The 19,782-nt window shown below is 49.4% G+C and overlaps 1 protein-coding gene across 2 annotated transcripts in view; it reads right to left on the bottom strand.

Moving 5' to 3' along the window:
• Positions 1–18,524, bottom strand: part of LOC144171883 (uncharacterized) — a 65,818-nt gene extending 47,294 nt beyond the window's left edge. For both annotated transcript variants that reach the window (XM_077700996.1, XM_077700995.1), the window contains exon 1: positions 18,280–18,524. In XM_077700996.1, the coding sequence (XP_077557122.1) occupies positions 18,280–18,327 (48 nt within the window). In that variant the 5' untranslated portion in view covers positions 18,328–18,524. The remainder of the gene's footprint in view (positions 1–18,279) is intronic.
• Positions 18,525–19,782: the final 1,258 nt, after the last annotated feature.

The raw sequence follows: 19,782 nt of genomic DNA, 5'->3' as shown, positions 1-19,782 counted from the left end.
AACAGCAAAAATTTAAGGCAATAAGACTTTCTTTTTTCCCCAGTGCTTGAATCCCACTGGTATGCATGAGCTCAGAAACAGAATCCGTGCGACCATATCGTGCGACTATAGCTAGATTTCTGAACAGTAAAAAAATGTAAGATGTAAATACTTTCTCGACTAATATTTCGATCTCATCAGTTTACATGATTTCACAAACAGAATTTGTGCATACACGCCGCGGTAACTCAGTGGCTAAGGCGTGATCTGCTGCTGAGCCCGAAGACGCGGGTTTGATTCCCGGCTGCGGCAGCCACTTTTCTGATGGAGGCGAAAAGCAAAAACGCTCGTGCGTACGAGCTTTCGGCGCACGTTAAAGATCCTAAGGTGGTCAAAATTAATTCGGAGCCCTCCACTACGGCGCGCCTCATCGCCTGCGTTGCGTCGGAGCGTTAAACCCTACAATCAATCAATCAATCTTCTTCGTCCGGCAAGTCGGACCCCACATGTCGGATCCGAACGCGAGGCCGTGTCGGGGACGAAGAAGAAAACCCGCCACATTTTCCCAGATACTCGTCGTTTTCTTCGGTCACTTTGAAGGAGCCTCGGACGTCTGCTTCCGCCGCTGTGCTGCGCGCAGCACAAAGGTCACCCTTTCCCTCGTGCTCACCCATCAATGGACAGCGCTGTTAAGCGGGTTTTCTGCATGGGTTCTTTAGGAGGAGAAGTCCTCAGTACGTGACCCCAAATGCCTTGCCAGCGGCTACAGCCCGCTCTAGAGTTCCTCTACATAAAGTTCTCTCCCCGCGGGAGATAATAGAGGAACCCTAGCCCGCTCCACCAGCTGAAGCTGGTCATGCGGATGTGAGCTGGGCAGGGCACGCCGCCAGAGCTCGGGAGAGTTGAACAGATTCGGTTTGGGGAGAGGGTGCTCTTCTGGCGACCAGCGCATGGCGGGCGACATTGGCGACACGTCACCATGCATTTGAGTGTCGAGCAAGACATGGTATTTGAGAGAACAACGTCACCATACGAAAGATAACGCACCCGTTTGGCTTCCCTAGCAAGGCATGGTATTTTGGAAAGGCATGGTATTTTGGAAGACGTCGGACAGGAATTGAGGCGTGAATGTTTACAACAGCGACGCGTTCGAAGAATATTCAACTTTGTTTACACGCAATGTACCCCGCATAGCAGGGAGCACGGTGCCGCCTGTAAAAATTTTGGGGTCAGCATTCTTCCTGGCTACGCTATGGGTGACACTAACGTTCTCAGAGGGGGCGCCGTCCCCTCCGAAGAAGTTCAGCGGGGACACGCGCCCCGCTGCAAGTTGGGGTGGATATCTTCTCTCCGGCATTGAATTGGTCTTTTTCATTGCGTCTACCAGGTAATATTCCCATATTTTATGCAGAATTTCTGGCTATTCTTCTTGCCGTCCTGAAATTTGATTCGGCGCAATCTTCAGTGATGATACTCACTGATTCCCTTTCCGTGTGCATGGTCCTTTCCTCGGAAACTGTCAGTACCATGCTTAAAACTTTTTACTCCTGCGTCCCCACTTATGTGCGGGCAATTAGGCTTGTTTGGCTGCCTGGCCACTGTGGATTCGCCCTTAATAAAGCCCCTGATACGTTAGCAAAATGGCATTGGCTTTACCAATTGTGGAGGTGCTTCCCCCGTTTGCTTGCGTGTTGCTAGCCCGTTATCGCCAATACCTGTTGGCCCAGGACGTGTCTGATCACGGGCTGCACACTTCACCGGAACTCGAACATCTCAGGTTTCGTTGGAAAAGAAGCCTCTGCCAAACTCGCTGGTGCGAAGTTTCGCTGACTTCGTTTCGTTGTGGTGTTCCCCAACTTAATAAGTACCTACACCGGGCAGATCTAACAACCTCACCCTTGTGCTACTTCTGCCATGAAATTGAATCGGATGAACATTTCTTCTTTTTTTGCCGCCGATTCTCCCATCATCGAAGAAGGCTGCTGGAGGCTCCCCTGCGGCGTCTTGGAATGCCACTAACTTTGCCAGTGCTTTTGTCTTTTGGAGGCACGAAGCTAGGCCACTGCAATGGGGATGTTTGTCACGCCACCCATTACTTCATTTCAGAGACGGCTCGTCTGCCTTGATAAAACGATTCTGATCAGGCTCTCTCGTTCCTCTTTCTTTTTCTATTTCTCTTCAATCTACGCACTAAATTCTTCCTTCGACTGTACTATTTTGCCTTATCTGGATCTTTTTAATGAAAACAAAAAGCTTCTTGGCCAATCCCCCTGAGTGGGTATGCGCCACTTTATGGGCCACCACCACCTTTGCCGCCTATCAGTGCAGATTTAGCCTCGCATAATACGGGTGCCGTAAACGCACTCGGGAGGAGGAATCAACGTTTATTCAGGAAGCCTTCCATGAAGCCTTCCAGGTAGTCCAGGAAGCCTTCATTCTAAAAACTGATGCTGCCCGAACCATTAGTCAAACCCGTTTATAGCGAATCGCAATATGCACAGCGATTAGTTCGATATATCCAATAGTTCGATATAGCCGAACCCGCCTATAACGAACTCATTGTTACAAGTTCGCAACCCGCGGGACCCCCCTCCCCCAGCCCAACTCCACCATCACCAAATGCAGAAACGAACGCAGTAAAGTAGCCATTACCATACCCAAAATAATCCATTTATTGCAAGTAATAAAGCTACTTTCCTCCTGAACTGCCTACTTTGCAAAGAAAAAAGCGGTGATTTTTGTTTTCCCTTTCGTTTAGGCGGCTTCAACTAGCATAGCATTCTCTACACGAAACATTGTTTGCACCAGTTCGAGGACTCGCTGACTGCGCGGGTTCCGACGTGAGTCCCGCGCATCGGAAACAGTTACGGAAAGTGTCTGGCGTCACGTCGTCCGTGCGAGGCGCAATGTCTCAGTCGCAACTCTTGCTCCGTGGTCGCGGCCAATCCACATCTCAATCGCCGCTCTGAGACCGTGCATTTCTGCGGTCATTCTAGGCGCGCAGAGTTCGATATATCGGATGTGAACTTCGTTATAAGGAATATGTTTCCCATGTATTTCGGAAACTGAATTATTTGTTTTATATATAGCATAATTCGCTCTATCCAGGTTCGTTATATCCGGGTTTGACTTCCCATGTGCAAGCTCAACTTTTGCACGAAGATATTCGATTTGCCACCAGAGCCAACGTTTATAGAACCATGGTCAGTTGTAAAACTTCGAAGTGTTTCCCGGCGCCGCCGCACCAAGCCGCATTGATGGCGCTGCAGTCGCACCCGGCTCCCGCGCGGAGCACCGGGTGGCTGAGGAGGCAGCTGAGGTCAGCACGTTCTGAGGGATACGCCTGCCGTTGTGCGGCTAGCGTCTCCGCGCGTGCGTGCGCGTGCGTGCGTGCGTGCGTGCGCGCGTGCGCACTCCAGTTGTAGATGGTTAGGTGAGCACCATGCCGGCGTGTTGTGTCCCCGGTTGCACGGGTGGTTACAGGGGAAACCTAACCCAAAGGCGCTTTTCTCGCAATTCAAGTTACTTCGGCCTTCGTGTAGATATATGGTACCGTGCCAATGCGTGTCTTGACCGAAACCTCTCAGCCAAATCACGCGTGTGGCGTGAATTTTTGCCCTGAGGACATAGCAAAGAGCTACTCCCACTTAATTAACAGTGAAAAAGTAGAAACTGAGTGAGGAAAGTGGAGCCTCGTCGAAGGAGCCGTCCCGAAAATATTTCCAAACCTTCTTCCTTATCTATCCAAGCCGCCGGCCAATAGAAAGAAATTTCCACGCCGAAACATGCAGATTGTTGTACAGAACTCGTCTGCACAGAAAGCCAAAACAAGCGCTAACGGTGCAGCCGAAGAAAGTGCTGCAAATTTAGACGTGCTGGCAGCGAGCAGTAAGCCTTCGTTGAGAGACATGGAAGGAGTTCGTTTTCCATTGGCGAGCTGGCGAAAGAATGTTGGAAGAGATTACAATAGAAGTTATGTTGGTTTTTTGTTGTTGTTGTTCTTCAGAAAATAGAGGGATAGCTTCTTTTCGTTTAAAAGTGTTTCAATCGGGGAAGAAGTAACTATTTCGGTCAGCTGCTGTCTCCGCAGCAGTGCCTAGAAGCTCTGTCAATAGCGTAAATACAGTTACTATATATATAATCTTTTTTACCGGCACGAAGTAGACGAGATTATAATAGCGGTATTTGCACTATTTACAGAGCTACTAGGTACTGCAGCGGAGACACAGATATACGGTTTGTGCCGGGCGCACTGCGATCGTCGTCTTCATCTTGATTCCCTTCTCGGCCCCATCACCACGCGAAACTGATACTTGACAGCCTATTCTTTTCGCCAAGAGGGATATCCCGTGAAAATATCTCCTTACCTTGAAACTAAAAAAATATCCACTTTTTGGTTCTTTTGTGCAACCGATAAAGCTTTTTTAACGAAATGATGACAATGTTTGCCAGCCTTCACTAATGTCTCTGCATGACGAACCAGCCACATTTCCTGCCTAGAGGGTTAGAATATGCAGCCGCCTCAACAAGAAACGTAAATTATGTAATGTGAAATGGCAGACGATGCTCTAAACGAACGCGGAAGTGCAGCCACAAAGCCGCGCGGCCTTTGAAATGCAAGCGGCTACTGCGCAATGGTTGTCGCCGATTGAGCGCCGTAGCTGCGGTGACATGTGGCTAGACTTACCACTTACAAGCGCAAATAAAAGGTTATAAACACGGTGATCGGCATATTTCGCGATTACGCTCGCAACGGCAGTACAGATGCGGCCCGCGCTGCTTTCGCTCGTGCTTCCCCAGCGGCTGAAGGGAGCCGGTTGCGACGGCGACGCCACCTGGCGCTGTGGGTCGCTCGGGAGCCGTATTGCTGGTATGGCGGAGGCGGAGAGTTTTAAAACTGACCTTGGTTCTATAAACGTTGACCGCAGCTACGGCGCTCAATCGGCGACAACCATTGCGCAGTAGCCGCTTGCATTTCAAAGGCCGCGCGGCTTTGTGGCTGCACTTCCGCGTTCGTTTAGAGCATCGTCTGCCATTTCACATTACATAATTTACGTTTCTTGTTGAGGCGGCTGCATATTCTAACCCTCTAGGCAGGAAATGTGGCTGGTTCGTCATGCAGAGACATTAGTGAAGGCTGGCAAACATTGTCATCATTTCGTTAAAAAAGCTTTATCGGTTGCACAAAAGAACCAAAAAGTGGATATTTTTTTAGTTTCAAGGTAAGGAGATATTTTCACGGGATATCCCTCTTGGCGAAAAGAATAGGCTGTCAAGTATCAGTTTCGCGTGGTGATGGGGCCGAGAAGGGAATCAAGATGAAGACGACGATCGCAGTGCGCCCGGCACAAACCGTATATCTGTGTCTCCGCTGCAGTACCTAGTAGCTCTGTAAATAGTGCAAATACCGCTATTATAATCTCGTCTACTTCGTGCCGGTAAAAAAGATTATATATATAGTAACTGTATTTACGCTATTGACAGAGCTTCTAGGCACTGCTGCGGAGACAGCAGCTGACCGAAATAGTTACTTCTTCCCCGATTGAAACACTTTTAAACGAAAAGAAGCTATCCCTCTATTTTCTGAAGAACAACAACAACAAAAAACCAACATAACTTCTATTGTAATCTCTTCCAACATTCTTTCGCCAGCTCGCCAATGGAAAACGAACTCCTTCCATGTCTCTCAACGAAGGCTTACTGCTCGCTGCCAGCACGTCTAAATTTGCAGCACTTTCTTCGGCTGCACCGTTAGCGCTTGTTTTGGCTTTCTGTGCAGACGAGTTCTGTACAACAATCTGCATGTTTCGGCGTGGAAATTTCTTTCTATTGGCCGGCGGCTTGGATAGATAAGGAAGAAGGTTTGGAAATATTTTCGGGACGGCTCCTTCGACGAGGCTCCACTTTCCTCACTCAGTTTCTACTTTTTCACTGTTAATTAAGTGGGAGTAGCTCTTTGCTATGTCCTCAGGGCAAAAATTCACGCCACACGCGTGATTTGGCTGAGAGGTTTCGGTCAAGACACGCATTGGCACGGTACCATATATCTACACGAAGGCCGAAGTAACTTGAATTGCGAGAAAAGCGCCTTTGGGTTAGGTTTCCCCTGTAACCACCCGTGCAACCGGGGACACAACACGCCGGCATGGTGCTCACCTAACCATCTACAACTGGAGTGCGCACGCGCGCACGCACGCACGCACGCACGCGCACGCACGCGCGGAGACGCTAGCCGCACAACGGCAGGCGTATCCCTCAGAACGTGCTGACCTCAGCTGCCTCCTCAGCCACCCGGTGCTCCGCGCGGGAGCCGGGTGCGACTGCAGCGCCATCAATGCGGCTTGGTGCGGCGGCGCCGGGAAACACTTCGAAGTTTTACAACTGACCATGGTTCTATAAACGTTGGCTGCGGTGACATGTGGCTAGACTTACCACTTACAAGCGCAAATAAAAGGTTATAAACACGGTGATCGGCATATTTCGCGATTACGCTCGCAACGGCAGTACAGATGCGGCCCGCGCTGCTTTCGCTCGTGCTTCCCCAGCGGCTGAAGGGAGCCGGTTGCGACGGCGACGCCACCTGGCGCTGTGGGTCGCTCGGGCGCCGTATTGCTGGTATGGCGGAGGCGGAGAGTTTTAAAACTGACCTTGGTTCTATAAACGTTGACCAGAGCTACCTACTCCACCTATCATCATCAAAACCATGTCTAGGCCCACTGCTGGGCAAAAGCCTCTCCCTAAGATCTACCATTATCCCGGTCCTATGAGGGAGTCAGGGCAGTTCCCGCCGCCCTTTGTACGTGCTGGGTTAAGTGGCTCGTGCGGTCGGCGGCCGCTTTGTTCGCATTCGTGAGTAGGAGGGCCGGATGCCTCAGGCGGTGCAGGAGGACAGAAGTGGGTCTGGAAGTGCGACAGCGTGCACCCCGAGCTGCACGTGCACTTGCCAGACGCGACGGAGCGGGCCGGCGGGCGTCTGCTTCTATGCGATACTGCCGAAAAGCCGTCCACCAAACGCAGTCGTTTCCGCGATGTCTGAGGTCGTGAAACTAAAAGCCACGGGCGCCCACAATATATTGTTGCGTAGCAAGAAGATGAAGAAGTAGCAAGAAGACGAAGGATAAGAATCCACCCGTTAAATTCTACAGATTCCCTCGAAAAGCTTACCAAAGGAAATACGGCAAGCATGGATCCCTGCGGTTCGAAGGGCCAAGTAGGTGGCACGTTTTTTTTTTTTTTGTACTTCCGCACTTTCAGTTTACATTTCCCTTCTTTGAGAATGCGAACTAGTGTTCAAAAATTATTCTGACTCTGCTTCCATTTTCCGGCTCCATTTTCCTAAAAAATGCGGGCTGCCAATGATTGTTTCCCGATATAATAAGTGAACTTGGGAGTTGTTCAACTGGTGCCGTTCGATAGCGTCCATATATATGGCGAGTTGATTGCTGTTCGTGCGTTTTTTTTATTTTTCCTACATTTGCTAATAGTAATTAAAAGAGCTGTAAACGGCATTGCGAAGATTGCGGGGACGTCTTTGCCTACACCATGACTCGGAAGGAGGCTCCCTTAAAATTCCTTCAATGACAAAATGGAAAGGCGAGTTTGTCAGCGCACCCCTTTAATAGCATGTGCCTCTTTAATGTGTCTCTCATATGAGCCAGCTGATAATTTCAAGGGTTACAAATAATTCATTAACGGGAATCAATCACGTCTATGTCCCATTTCTTGTAAGCCTCAATGTTCCTGTAGTCCATAAAATCCAAATGTTCAAAGTGCGAACACGTGAAGAAAGTACGGGTGGTGAAAGGACGGGTGGTGAAGAAAAATGGGCTCTGACAAGTTGCACAGCTGTCGCCTGGACGACAAAAAGACGGCAGCCGACGACTACCCAAGAGCACGTTTCATCCTGTGAAACCGCAGGGGCACTCAGCCGTTCGACTGCGCGTAGCAGACGACGCGTCTCTAGCAGACGACACGACAAGCGGCGGTAAAAATGGACCTAGTAGCTACTCTACGTGTAAACCGAACTTGCTGGGCACGTGCTAAGTGCATGCTTTCATAAGTCAAAGAAAAGTTTACTCGGACCTCATCGCAGCGCGAGAAATGCAGCACGCGCGCAGCGAAAAAAGCACGCGCCGAAGCAGCGGCAGCCCCCGCGTACTCCCGGGAAGGGTAATAAGGCCCCTGGGGAGGGGAGAGTGCAGCAACGCAACGCGCTACCCAAACGCAACGCGCTCGCGCGCGGCGAGTTTTATAAGAGGGGCGTCCCCAACACCACGCAACTGGCTTGCGTTGCTCGGGTCGGCTCAGGTGTTGGGAACTTAAGGCTCAGCATCGTGGCGAATATTTGATCTGTGGTATCTGTACAACTGCGAATGACCATCCCTAACAAAACTTTTCACCACACAACTTTCCCCTTTTTCGCATGTGCGATAATCCCCGTTTGAGCGATTGGTGACTAAAGCCCCGGATACATGGACCCGACGAGGGAGGGTCGAGTCGACTGGCGGGTTCAGCTACCTCGACCCCTCCTGCGTATATATGAGCTCCATTCAAAGCGTCGAGGCGAGGGAACCGGGGAAATTCCCTGAAAAGGACCTACCGTATTCGTACGATTCTAGCGCGCACCTTCCTTTGCTAAAAAGTAGCCTTAAAATTTGTGTGCGCGTTACTATCGGACTCAAAACCAAAACAGGCTTTACATCGGCCAGCAGCATTGCCTTAGACAAGAGGTCCTCCGAAAATCCAACTCAATCTAATAAAAAATCCGTCAAGACCACGTGAATGAATTCCAGCGCACTAATTCCTGAATGACACACATTGGTCAGCTGTTAAATATTTTTCTACTACTGCAATTAGCCCGTCACACGTAGAATTGTGAAGTTCAAGACACTTGAAATCGCAAGCAGATTCAATGTTCCCCGCTATAGTTTTATTTACTGCAGGATCTGGATAAGCAAGTTTACGAAGCACAATTTATTCTTGGCGGCCACCGTTGCATGCGTAAAATAAAATCTCCTTCCAGATACGTGGTCGTGGTGTCAAGTCACACCAACGCGGTAGAGCCGGCGTCAAATTGTTTTTTTTTTTTTTTTTTTTTTGCCAGAGTTTGCCTTACGGCATAACAGTCATATATACAACATTACATTGGTTTCACGCAGAAACGTCAACAGAGACCGGTACTGAGGGCCCCATATCCACCGCTGTAGATCAGGGGGTCTCCCAGGATGGAGCCCTGTGCCCCGGAGGTGTTGCAGGCGAGAGGTTTGAAGGGCAGGGCAGGTCCATAGAAGGTGGCTAGTGTCGGCTTCAGACGCAGGGACCGTACAAAAGGGACAGGTGTCCGCAAACGGTGCGTGATAGCGGGCAGGCCAAGCGTGGGTCACTGCTGGGGATAATGCCACCCCAACTCGAAGCCTCCGCAGCAGGACCTCCTCCCAGCGAGCGAGCCCACTGGGGAGGTCGGTTCCACGCGGTGGAAGTAAAGCACGCGTGGCGCGGCGGAGGTTCTCCTTTTCCACCAGCAGTTCTTCTAGGGTGGACACCGGAAGAAGTGGCAGCGGCCTTTGTAGGTCTATACGCCTCGAGATTCGCGATCGCTGCGCCGCCTGCCGCCGCGTTTCCGCGGCGTTTGCGGGATTAGCGCTGCGTGGCTGATAGGTGGTCATGCACTGTTTTGGTTCTCTTTCGCTTCTCTTTGCCTTTCCGCGCACTAAACAATTTGTTATGGTGACGTCTGTAAGCTAACTGCACGTTTAGGGCACTTAAAAAACAGCGGCGTCTTGTATACAGAGCGCCCTAACGCCATCAAGAGCTACCCGGGGAGGCGATTCTGCGCGCTTCTTGGCCGCTCTTGCGGGCGTCGGCGAAGGCAGCAGCATATCACCGCTGTCACCTTCGAACACATCAGCACAAGTGAATTCTATTTATTGTCGCCCCGTTTAGACCTGATATTGGCACCGTAAGAGGTTGGTTCGTTTTGCAGCGCAGACAACAAATGCGGCTTTGCTTCGAATATGTATGTCGTAGAAAAATATGTTCGGGGATGTGATAATTAACCCAGTAGCTGACAAAAAATTGTGCGTTTTATGGGAATATAAGCCACGCGAAAATGTTAAGTACACTCAAAGGCTGTGCATTGTAAGATATGTGCCCACTCGTGCCTTATAGTAAGAACCAAGGTTAATGAAACCACGGGAAAATGAATGGTCTGCAAGTCAGGAATAAATAGAATAGTCGTACGGGAATGAAAAAAAAACTGAGTGCAGCTTCTGAAATGCAAAAGACATTTGTTTGAGCAAGGTAGTATTCACCAGACCAACTAGATGCTAAATGCACTGATATTTCGCTAGACATGGGGGGGGGGGGGAGGGGGGGGAGGAGGAGGACGCTTAACTATCGTTGTTTACAAATGCGGAGCGGAATCAACGAATGAACGTTTTACTAATCACACACACAAGCTTCGTGTTCACTTTTCGTTTGTTTTTCGCCTTCAACGAACGGCTGATCACTCGGCGGACGCATTTTTAAGTGCGAATGCACTTCTTAAGCGACCCTGAATCACGCGTCCACCGCCGTCCGTCCATCCGCACCACATACCCACTTAGGGCGATTGGCCAAGTAGAGTTTTTAAGTGCGAAAGCGACCCCACCACATACCCACTTAGGGCGATTGGCCAAGAAGAGTTCCTTCGCTACCCATTCGGCATATCTTCGTGATACTAACCACTTCCTACGGGAAATTAACAACATAAAAATCCCTGATGGCGCCTTCCTTGTAACTATAGGTGTAACTTCTCTGTACACAAATATACCTCACCGAGATGGGATTGAAGCCCGGGCCTGGTTGAATCCTATAGCATACATCGGGATCACGAGGCGCCAAGCCCACAAGTCATTGAAACTTTGACCAGGCTAGTGTGGAATTAAATAGCTTTTAATTTCACAATCAGTATTATCTTAAGCGACCCTGAATCACGCGTCCACCGCCGTCCGTCCGTCCGCACCACATACCCACTTAGGGCGATTGGCCAAGAAGAGTTCCTTCGCATCACCCGTGCATTCGCACTTCCCCATGCTCCCCTTCGGGGAAATGCGGGTGAATTTTTTGAAGAATACAGGGTAGGCAGTTCACAAGCGATACGAGGTGTCGTTGGAAGAGTTGATTGATTGTTTGCAAGGTTTAACGCGCCGACGCAACGGAGACGATGAGGCACGCCGTAGGGGAGGGCTCCGGATTAATTTTGACCACCTAGAGATCCTTAACGTGCGCCGAAATCTCGTACACACGGGCTCGAGCGTTGGAAGAGTGTCGTATCTGATAAAGGCATCTGATTTCAGTTTATGCTAGATTCTGCAGTCTCCCTGTGTCATATGACGATGTTTCGAAGCAGAGTTTGGTCACGGACGCGGATTACTCTATGAGCCCATCTTCGCGCTTCTCGTGGAGGATAAATGTAACAGATGAATCTTTGCGAGCGCTCACCTCGGGACAAGACGACCCAGCATTAAATTTGTCGTCGTGTGCTGGCTCTGGAGTATAATTTTGCATTATCCATCGTACTTCTTTGGTACAATGTTTGTGAAATTTATGTAGCATTGGCTTTTTCATGGTACTGATCAATATCTGATATGTGATATTGGCAGGCGTAACTTGCGTGCTGTCAGGTATGAGTGCTCCGCTGGATTTTGTAAGTGCACAAAGTCGATTTACATCATAGTGTGTATGGCCGCAACATGACCATTGGAGGAAACACTGCTTACGGAGACACTGCCACTAAATTTCAGGGCAGTGGAATTGCAACCAGCTGCATGCAAATGCTGGCTTCGGAACGCCGGCCTGTGACACACGCCCGGCGCTCATATAGATCTCACTAAGATCGCGTCATAAACGTTTATACTCTCATGAACACACCACGCTTGCAAACAGAGTGCCTGTTCCACGTTATTCTGTATTTTGAACGCTCACAAACGGTAAATCGCTGTCTTGAACGAGCCCCAAAAGCAACGGCGACAGGTGGGAGTGGGCCGGGGACTCCCGCGCCTGCTTTCGAAACGGGCCGCTAGGGGGATTTCAGTGGCGCCCCTACAGGCCGCGCTCGAGGCGTATACGGCGACAGGCGCGATCCGCCGCTGCGCGAATCTACCCGCGCGTTAAAATCAGTGGCGCCTTGTAATCGTGCAAATGCGGTATTCAGCTCCCCACGGCCCGCCGACTCAGCCCGACGAGCGCGTCAACCCACCCCCTGCCTCCGAGTCGAACGGACTCGCCCCGACGGCTTCTGAACTCCCCCCGTCCGCTTACACAGGGGTGCGTTGAGTTGAAAAAACCAGTTTTTCTCAACTCTCCCTCGTGGGGAGACATCTGCCGTGGCTTGTTTTGCTTTTACCGCGCAGGTGGCGCCATCCTTCGGGCGCTCGGCGCACCGCGCGCCGCGGTGCCGGATCAGACCAATCGGACCGTCGAACCTGGCCGAACCTCCGCGTCCGGTCTGCGTAGGCTTAGCATTGCGGCAGATATCTGATCGCCGATTTTAAAATCATCCCCGAGAACAATCACTTGCACAGTTTTTCACCACACTAACATCTACTTTCTCGCATGTGGTACTTCTTTTTTGCGATGAGGAAGAGCGGCGACAAGCTATTGCTACTGTGGTCTGCGCCGGTTCGAGCCTCTAGTGGGCCGAGCGGGCAAGCGCGGCCGGCGTGCGCGCGTACCGTTCCCGAGTGCAGAAAACTTCACGATTGCCTCCTGTATCAATTTCTTGCGAACGACGCGCGGAACTTACAAATTTAGCTCAGCGATCGTCGTAGTTGATCGGGTGGATCGGGAAACGAGCCGCAGGTTTCGCTTCAGCCATGGTCACGCGCAGTCTCGCTGGCTGTTAGAGCGACGCAAAAACGCAAGCTCCTCTTGGGGTCAGCTTTGGGGCGCCCGCTATTTCCGCAAAATGCCAAACGCACACCCAAAACCCCGAGGACGGCTTGGGTTCTCCGCATGCGCAGTACGGCGCCCCAAGATGCTTGGGGACCCCCACAGCTTTGGGGCACAACGCAGGCGATGAAGCGCGCCGTAGTGAAGGGCTCCGGATTAATTTTGACCACCTGGAGCTCTTTAAATGCGCCTAAATCTCGTAAACACGGGGATTTTGCTTTTCTCCTCCATCAGAAAAGCGGCCGCCGCGGCCGGGAGTCGAACCCGCGTCCTCGGGCTAAGCATCACCGCGGCGGGTCAATTCGTACCTCGTTACATTTGCGCTATCGTTCAACATAGATACTGCACACATTATCTTACTTACACGAAGGAGCTTTATCTAGCATTTAATTTTCTGAAACCATCCTGGCCCTTCTATGAAATTTCCGTTTTCATATAAACTGTTTTGAATCTATTATACTCCCGTTAAGCAAAGCGCCATAGGGGCCTTACGCGCCACTAGAGTGCCTCGATGCGCGCGCCCCCGCTTAGAGTGGTGTCAGCTTTTGAAAGGGCAGGTGCCGCCTCGGCGGCCTTGGCGGCAGCGTGGCCGCCATTTTGACTCCTCCGGCCGGGCCCCGGCGCTTGGTGTGCATGTTGTTGCTCGCTCGATGCTCGTTCCGCACCAGTTTTATGCGATCGTTTCCATCACCATGCCCTTGTGATGCGGGCTGCAGGGCGAAAATTATTCTAGGAATTGCTGAAAACTCTAGCACTTGCCCAGGGGATCGAAAAGAAGGCTTCTTTGGACAGCGAAAATCAAGCGCGATAAGCGGCATTTCACCAAAGCCTCATCCATTTGTATTGTAATTTAACATTTATTTATTTTTAGCGTGAAGCTATTTCATCTGCCAGAAATATTTAGCGCACCATTATCTTTTATTTTATTGAATGCAAAAGCACCCATGTGGGCAATATTTGGCGCAGCCTAAAGGGCCCCGAGTATTCTGATACATTCAAAAGTACTACCGAGGGTTTCAGAGTAGTGTCGTTGCGTGGGAAAGTTTCACCCTGGATTCAGAATTTATATTTATTCGTGCACGCTTTCCACAACTTCGTCGAAACTTACATGCCTCTTCCGAAATGAGAACGTTTGGACACAAAAGTTATGCTGTTACTGCGAAAAATGTTCAGCGTTACGATGCCGGGCCGGTTACCGCTGTCTTCGTTCTTGTGAAGCAGTGCTTTTTAAATGACAAGTAAAAACAAGCCCAGGCCTATTGCGCAGTGTTGTGTCATTCTTACACGATAATTAAATTCTGCCCTAGTAGGAAATTACGACTTGGCTACAAACTTTTCATGGAAATAAATCTGTAATGTCTGCCATAAAGTATCGCCCCAACGACCTTATATTTCGTCAGCTGATTGTTTTTTATTCGCGAACATTTTCAGTGCAAAGCTTTAACGTATTACCCTAACAGCAGGCAAGGAACGCCCTTTATAAAACCTCCCCCCACAAACCTGATTCTTCGTCAGCTGATTGTTTTTATTCGCATAAATTTTCAGTTCAAAGGTTTAACGTATTACCCTAACAGCAGGCAAGGTCCATTGTCGCGCTCATTGAAACGGCTCACGGGAAAACGCACGTGAAATCAGATTATTAAAATTTTCCCGTGGAGCTAACCTCTCAAATGAATAAATACTTCTCTCTGTCACACACACAGCTTGTTCTTGCCGGGGATCATACAGCGCGCATAATTGAGGGTTTGGTTAGATGACAAAGACGTACATTCATCGTTATTTTGCCAGTCTGCTGAAATCCTGTTGTAATTTCCTTTGAACCAAACTACTATGAATGAAACTGCGGGATGGTTGGGAAAGGCTGAAACCGAATGCAGTCATGAAGATAACAGCGAGTCAGCGACAGTCCTCAGCAAGTTCTCCATGTAGGATTTTATTAGTGAAATTTCTTCTGCAGGCGCAGCATTGCACGAATAAATCACATGTTCACTGGAATTTTCGGGTTTTGTTTCGTAAAAGTAGAGCGACAGTATGGATGTGATGTGTTCAGGTATTCCCGTAAAATATCTTCTGTAAATGGTGGGGCGGGGATGTGTATCAATGTCAGATAATAATAAGGTAAAAACAGGTGTTTATATGCCACAAAAATTTAAATGTTTGAATCATTTCCGCAAGAATACTAATAAAGTAGTTCACATTTCATCTTACCAGCATATTTACACAGTATTGCCGCTCGGAACCTTATTACTTGGAACAAGTGGTGCGGGGGGGGGGGGGGGGGGTGCGGGAGGGGGCGCTTTTTCTGCGTGCAATGCGATGATGTCAGTTTTGGAAAATTAATAAATTGTTTGTAAACATTGTAAACACTAGCTAGCTCCACAATATTGAAATTTTTACGCTGTGGTACATGTACGGCTGCTGGCAGCATGTATGCAAGTGCTTTAAACGTTGGGTAAAGTGTTTGGAACAACGTTTACAAAGAAAATAGGTAAAGGTTTTGACTTATCGAACGTCTGTTGTTTCCCGCCTAAGGAAGAAGATTCGTTTTTAATACATAGAAGTCTACGTCAGCCACTGATGCCTAACACAGGCATAGGCTTACAAGGCATACTTCGTTTCTTTGATGAGCATTTAGGCAACAAAAGCGCCAAGTGCTGGCTAACCTTCGCAAAATAGAAAAGCTTGCGAACGTGCGCTTGTGCCTGAACGTACCGTGCACCGCAAATGCTCGTGCGCTTCGCATGCTACCCAGCTGCGGCGGGAGGCGTAATGGCGGATGCGGTAGCAGACGACGCGGCTGTCCTCACCCTCAGCGGAGCGCGCGAGCATCAAGGCACCCTATCGGAGCGTAGCTTAGAGTGGTGTCAGCTTTTGAAAGGGCAGGTGCCGCCTCGGCGGCCTTGGCGGCAGTGTGGCCGCCATTTTGTCTCCTCCGGCCGGGCCCCGGCGCTTGGTGTGCATGTTGTTGCTCGCTCGATGCTCGTTCCGCACCAGTTTTATGCGATCGTTTCCATCACCATGCCCTTGTGATGCGGGCTGCAGGGCGAAAATTATTCTAGGAATTGCTGAAAACTCTAGCACTTGCCCAGGGGATCGAAAAGAAGGCTTCTTTGGACTGCGAAAATCAAGCGCGATAAGCGGCATTTCACCAAAGCCTCATCCATTTGTATCGTAATTTAACATTTATTTATTTTTAGCGCGAAGCTATTTCATCTGCCAGAAATATTTAGCGCACCATTATCTTTTATTTTATTGAATGCAAAAGCACCCGTGTGGGCAATATTTGGCGCAGCCTAAAGGGCCCCGAGTATTCTGATACATTCAAAAGTACTACCGAGGGTTTCAGAGTAGTGTCGTTTCGTGGGAAAGTTTCACCCTGGATTTAGAATTTATATTTATTCGTGCACGCTTTCCACAACTTCGTCGAAACTTACATGCCTCTTCCGAAATGAGAACGTTTGGACACAAAAGTTATGCTGTTACTGCGAAAAATGTTCAGCGTTACGATGCCGGGCCGGTTACCGCTGTCTTCGTTCTTGTGAAGCAGTGCTTTTTAAATGACAAGTAAAAACAAGCCCAGGCCTATTGCGCAGTGTTGTGTCATTCTTACACGATAATTAAATTCTGCCCTAGTAGGAAATCACGACTTGGCTACAAACTTTTCATGGAAATAAATCTGTAATGTCTGCCGTAAAGTATCGCCCCAACGACCTTATATTTCGTCAGCTGATTGTTTTTTATTCGCGAACATTTTCAGTGCAAAGCTTTAACGTATTACCCTAACAGCAGGCAAGGAACGCCCTTTATAAAACCTCCCCCCACAAACCTGATTCTTCGTCAGCTGATTGTTTTTATTCCCATAAATTTTCAGTTCAAAGGTTTAACGTATTACCCTAACAGCAGGCAAGGTCCATTGTCGCGCTCATTGAAACGGCTCATGGGCAAACGCACGTGAAATCAGATTATTAAAATTTTCCCGTGGAGCTAACCTCTCAAATGAATAAATACTTCTCTCTGTCACACACACAGCTTGTTCTTGCCGGGGATCATACAGCGCGCATAATTGAGGGTTTGGTTAGATGACAAGGACGTACATTCATCGTTATTTTGCCAGTCTGCTGAAATCCAGTTGTAATTTCCTTTGAACCAAACTACTATGAATGAAACTGCGGGATGGTTGGGAAAGGCTGAAACCGAATGCAGTCATGAAGATAACAGCGGGTCAGCGACAGTCCTCAGCAAGTTCTCCATGTAGGATTTTATTACTGAAATTTCTTCTGCAGGCGCAGCATTACACGAATAAATCACATGTTCACTGGCATTTTCGGGTTTTGTTTCGTAAAAGTAGAGCGACCGTATGGATGTGATGAGTTCAGGTATTCCCGTAAAATATCTTCTGTAAATGGTGGGGCGGGGATGTGTATCAATGTCAGATAATAATAAGGTAAAAACAGGTGTTTATATGCCACAAAAAATTTAAATGTTTGAATCATTTCCGCAAGAATACTAATAAAGTAGTTCACATTTCATCTTACCAGCATATTTACACAGTATTGCCGCTCGGAACCTTATTACTTGGAACAAGTGGTGCGGGGGGGGGGGGGGGGGGGGGGGGTTGCGGGAGGGGGCGCTTTTTCTGCGTGCAATGCGATGATGTCAGTTTTGGAAAATTAATAAATTGTTTGTAAACATTGTAAACACTAGCTAGCTCCACAATACTGAAATTTTTACGCTGTGGTACATGTACGGCTGCTGGCAGCATGTATGCAAGTGCTTTAAACGATGGGTAAAGTGTTTGGAACAACGTTTTTACAAAGAAAATAGGTAAAGGTTTTGACTTATCGAACGTCTGTTGTTTCCCGCCTAAGGAAGAAGATTCGTTTTTAATACATAGAAGTATACGTCAGCCACTGATGCCTAACACAGGCACAGGCTTACAAGGCATACTTCGTTTCTTTGATAAGCATTTAGGCAACAACAGCGCTAAGTGCTGGCTAACCTTCGCAAAATAGAAAAGCTTGCGAACGTGCGCTTGTGCCTGAACGTACCGTGCACCGCAAATGCTCGCGCGCTTCGCATGCTACCCAGCTGCGGCGGGAGGCGTAATGGCGGATGCGGTAGCAGACGACGCGGCTGTCCTCACCCTCAGCGGAGCGCGCGAGCATCAAGGCACCCTACGCGCCACTCGACTGCAGCGCCGTTAGTTCTAGCAATGACCGCAACGACGGGGAATCCCCTCCTCTAAGCATTGCATCGACAGCGGGCACAATTAACACAATTATTGAAAAGAACCGAGGTAGTCATTCCACCCTTTTGGCAAAAAGTAGTCGCAGCTTTTTTTTTTTCTCGTAGAAATGAAACACCACTCACTTGACAGGTAACGTCGCTAGCCAAGCCCGTCCGTTGTAGAGCGATCATTCATCTGCGCGCACGCGCGCGCCCAAACAGCCTGTGATGTGCGCCCGCTCCGCGAGGGCTCCGCTACAGACGCAGCAGAGTACAAACAACCGTGGCTTCGGCCGACACAATGCAGCCACAGAACAGGGAAGATTTGCAATCAATGCGATCAATGCAGCTGAACTATGAAGTTCTACGATGAAGCCAATGAAGCCAACTTGCATCACTACAGGAATTGGCTCGGCTCGCCTCGGCTGCAGGCTCAACTACTGACACGAAAGTTAGCGTTATGTCTTTTTTTGCTGCTGGGGGTGCCTACCAGCCCCCTAAATCATAGAATGACACATTAGCTGGTTTATTTCAACGTAAATAATTACTTACCGCTTCGTTTATTCGTGGCATTTTCGGTTTCGGTGAAGCGATCACCGGAAACACTGAGGCGGCCGCCTCGACAGGAGAGCGCTCTTGAGTCTTGACGTCACTGTTCTCGTTGCACTACGGCCAGTCAGGACTGAGGACCTCGATAAAATATAATTCACGTCGAGGCTCCTCGCTCTTGTTGCTCGTCTACCTATCCCTTTATCACTCCCTTTCTCCTCTCTAATCTTTATATACCCCTCCTCCCCCTCCCCCCCGCACTGGGTTGTATGCAGGTGAGCCCCAGCTGGGCTCAATAATATCCCCAGTGCATCTCCTTTCCTTTTCACTCGAACCACTTAGTAGTAGTAGTCGATAAAATATAGCCGGCCATGCTGAGGACACGCGCGCGCGAGCGCGCGAGGCACATGGCCGACGGAGCGGTTTGATGGCTCCATACCGATGCGATGCATGATTAGTTGGAAATATGGCTCCGACGATAGCCGCACGCGTGAATTTGAGACACATGCTCCCATCCTACATGCATGCTCCGTTCGCATGCGCCGGTCAGTTCGCATTACGTGACATTTGTTTACACTCGGACGATTCATGGCAGTGGCGTCGCTAGGGCCCTGGGCCCCGGGTACCAGCCGCCTCGGTAGGAAGGGGGGGGTGTTACTTGTGCCTCTCCAGTGTCTAAAGTGGACGTCGAAAACTGGAAGACAACTACTACGAAACTGCAGCTGCCTATTCTGTCGTACATTTTCAGTGTAATGGGGGAAGGCAAGGAAAATTATGGCAGTCAAAAATGCGTGGGGGATTATGTGCGCGCGTGAATTGTTGTTGTTGCTAAATATTTTATTCAAAAAGGGAAGGCCGGAGGCCTTGTGGGGGGGGGGGGGGTAGTTGGGAGGGGCGGATTCATGGTTGAAGGGGGCTCGTATGAGTTCGTGGTCTTCGGGAGGCGGCATCAGTTTTTCACAGGACAATTGTTCAGCATTGAATGGTGCATTCACTGGTGTAGGCCATCGCTATATAACTCGCGCTAGACCGCTCTTAGTGGCGAATCGTATTATAAGGGTAAGGGTGTGTTCATCTAATGTGAGGGGATCGATACGG

The sequence above is a fragment of the Haemaphysalis longicornis genome, unplaced genomic scaffold, assembly GCF_048455015.1.
Source record: "Haemaphysalis longicornis isolate Haplotype H1 unplaced genomic scaffold, Haemaphysalis longicornis Haplotype H1 scaffold_1, whole genome shotgun sequence".
Lineage (NCBI taxonomy): Eukaryota > Metazoa > Arthropoda > Arachnida > Ixodida > Ixodidae > Haemaphysalis > Haemaphysalis longicornis.
Note: the sequence above shows the minus strand (reverse complement) of the source record. Positions and strands in the feature narration are given on the sequence as shown.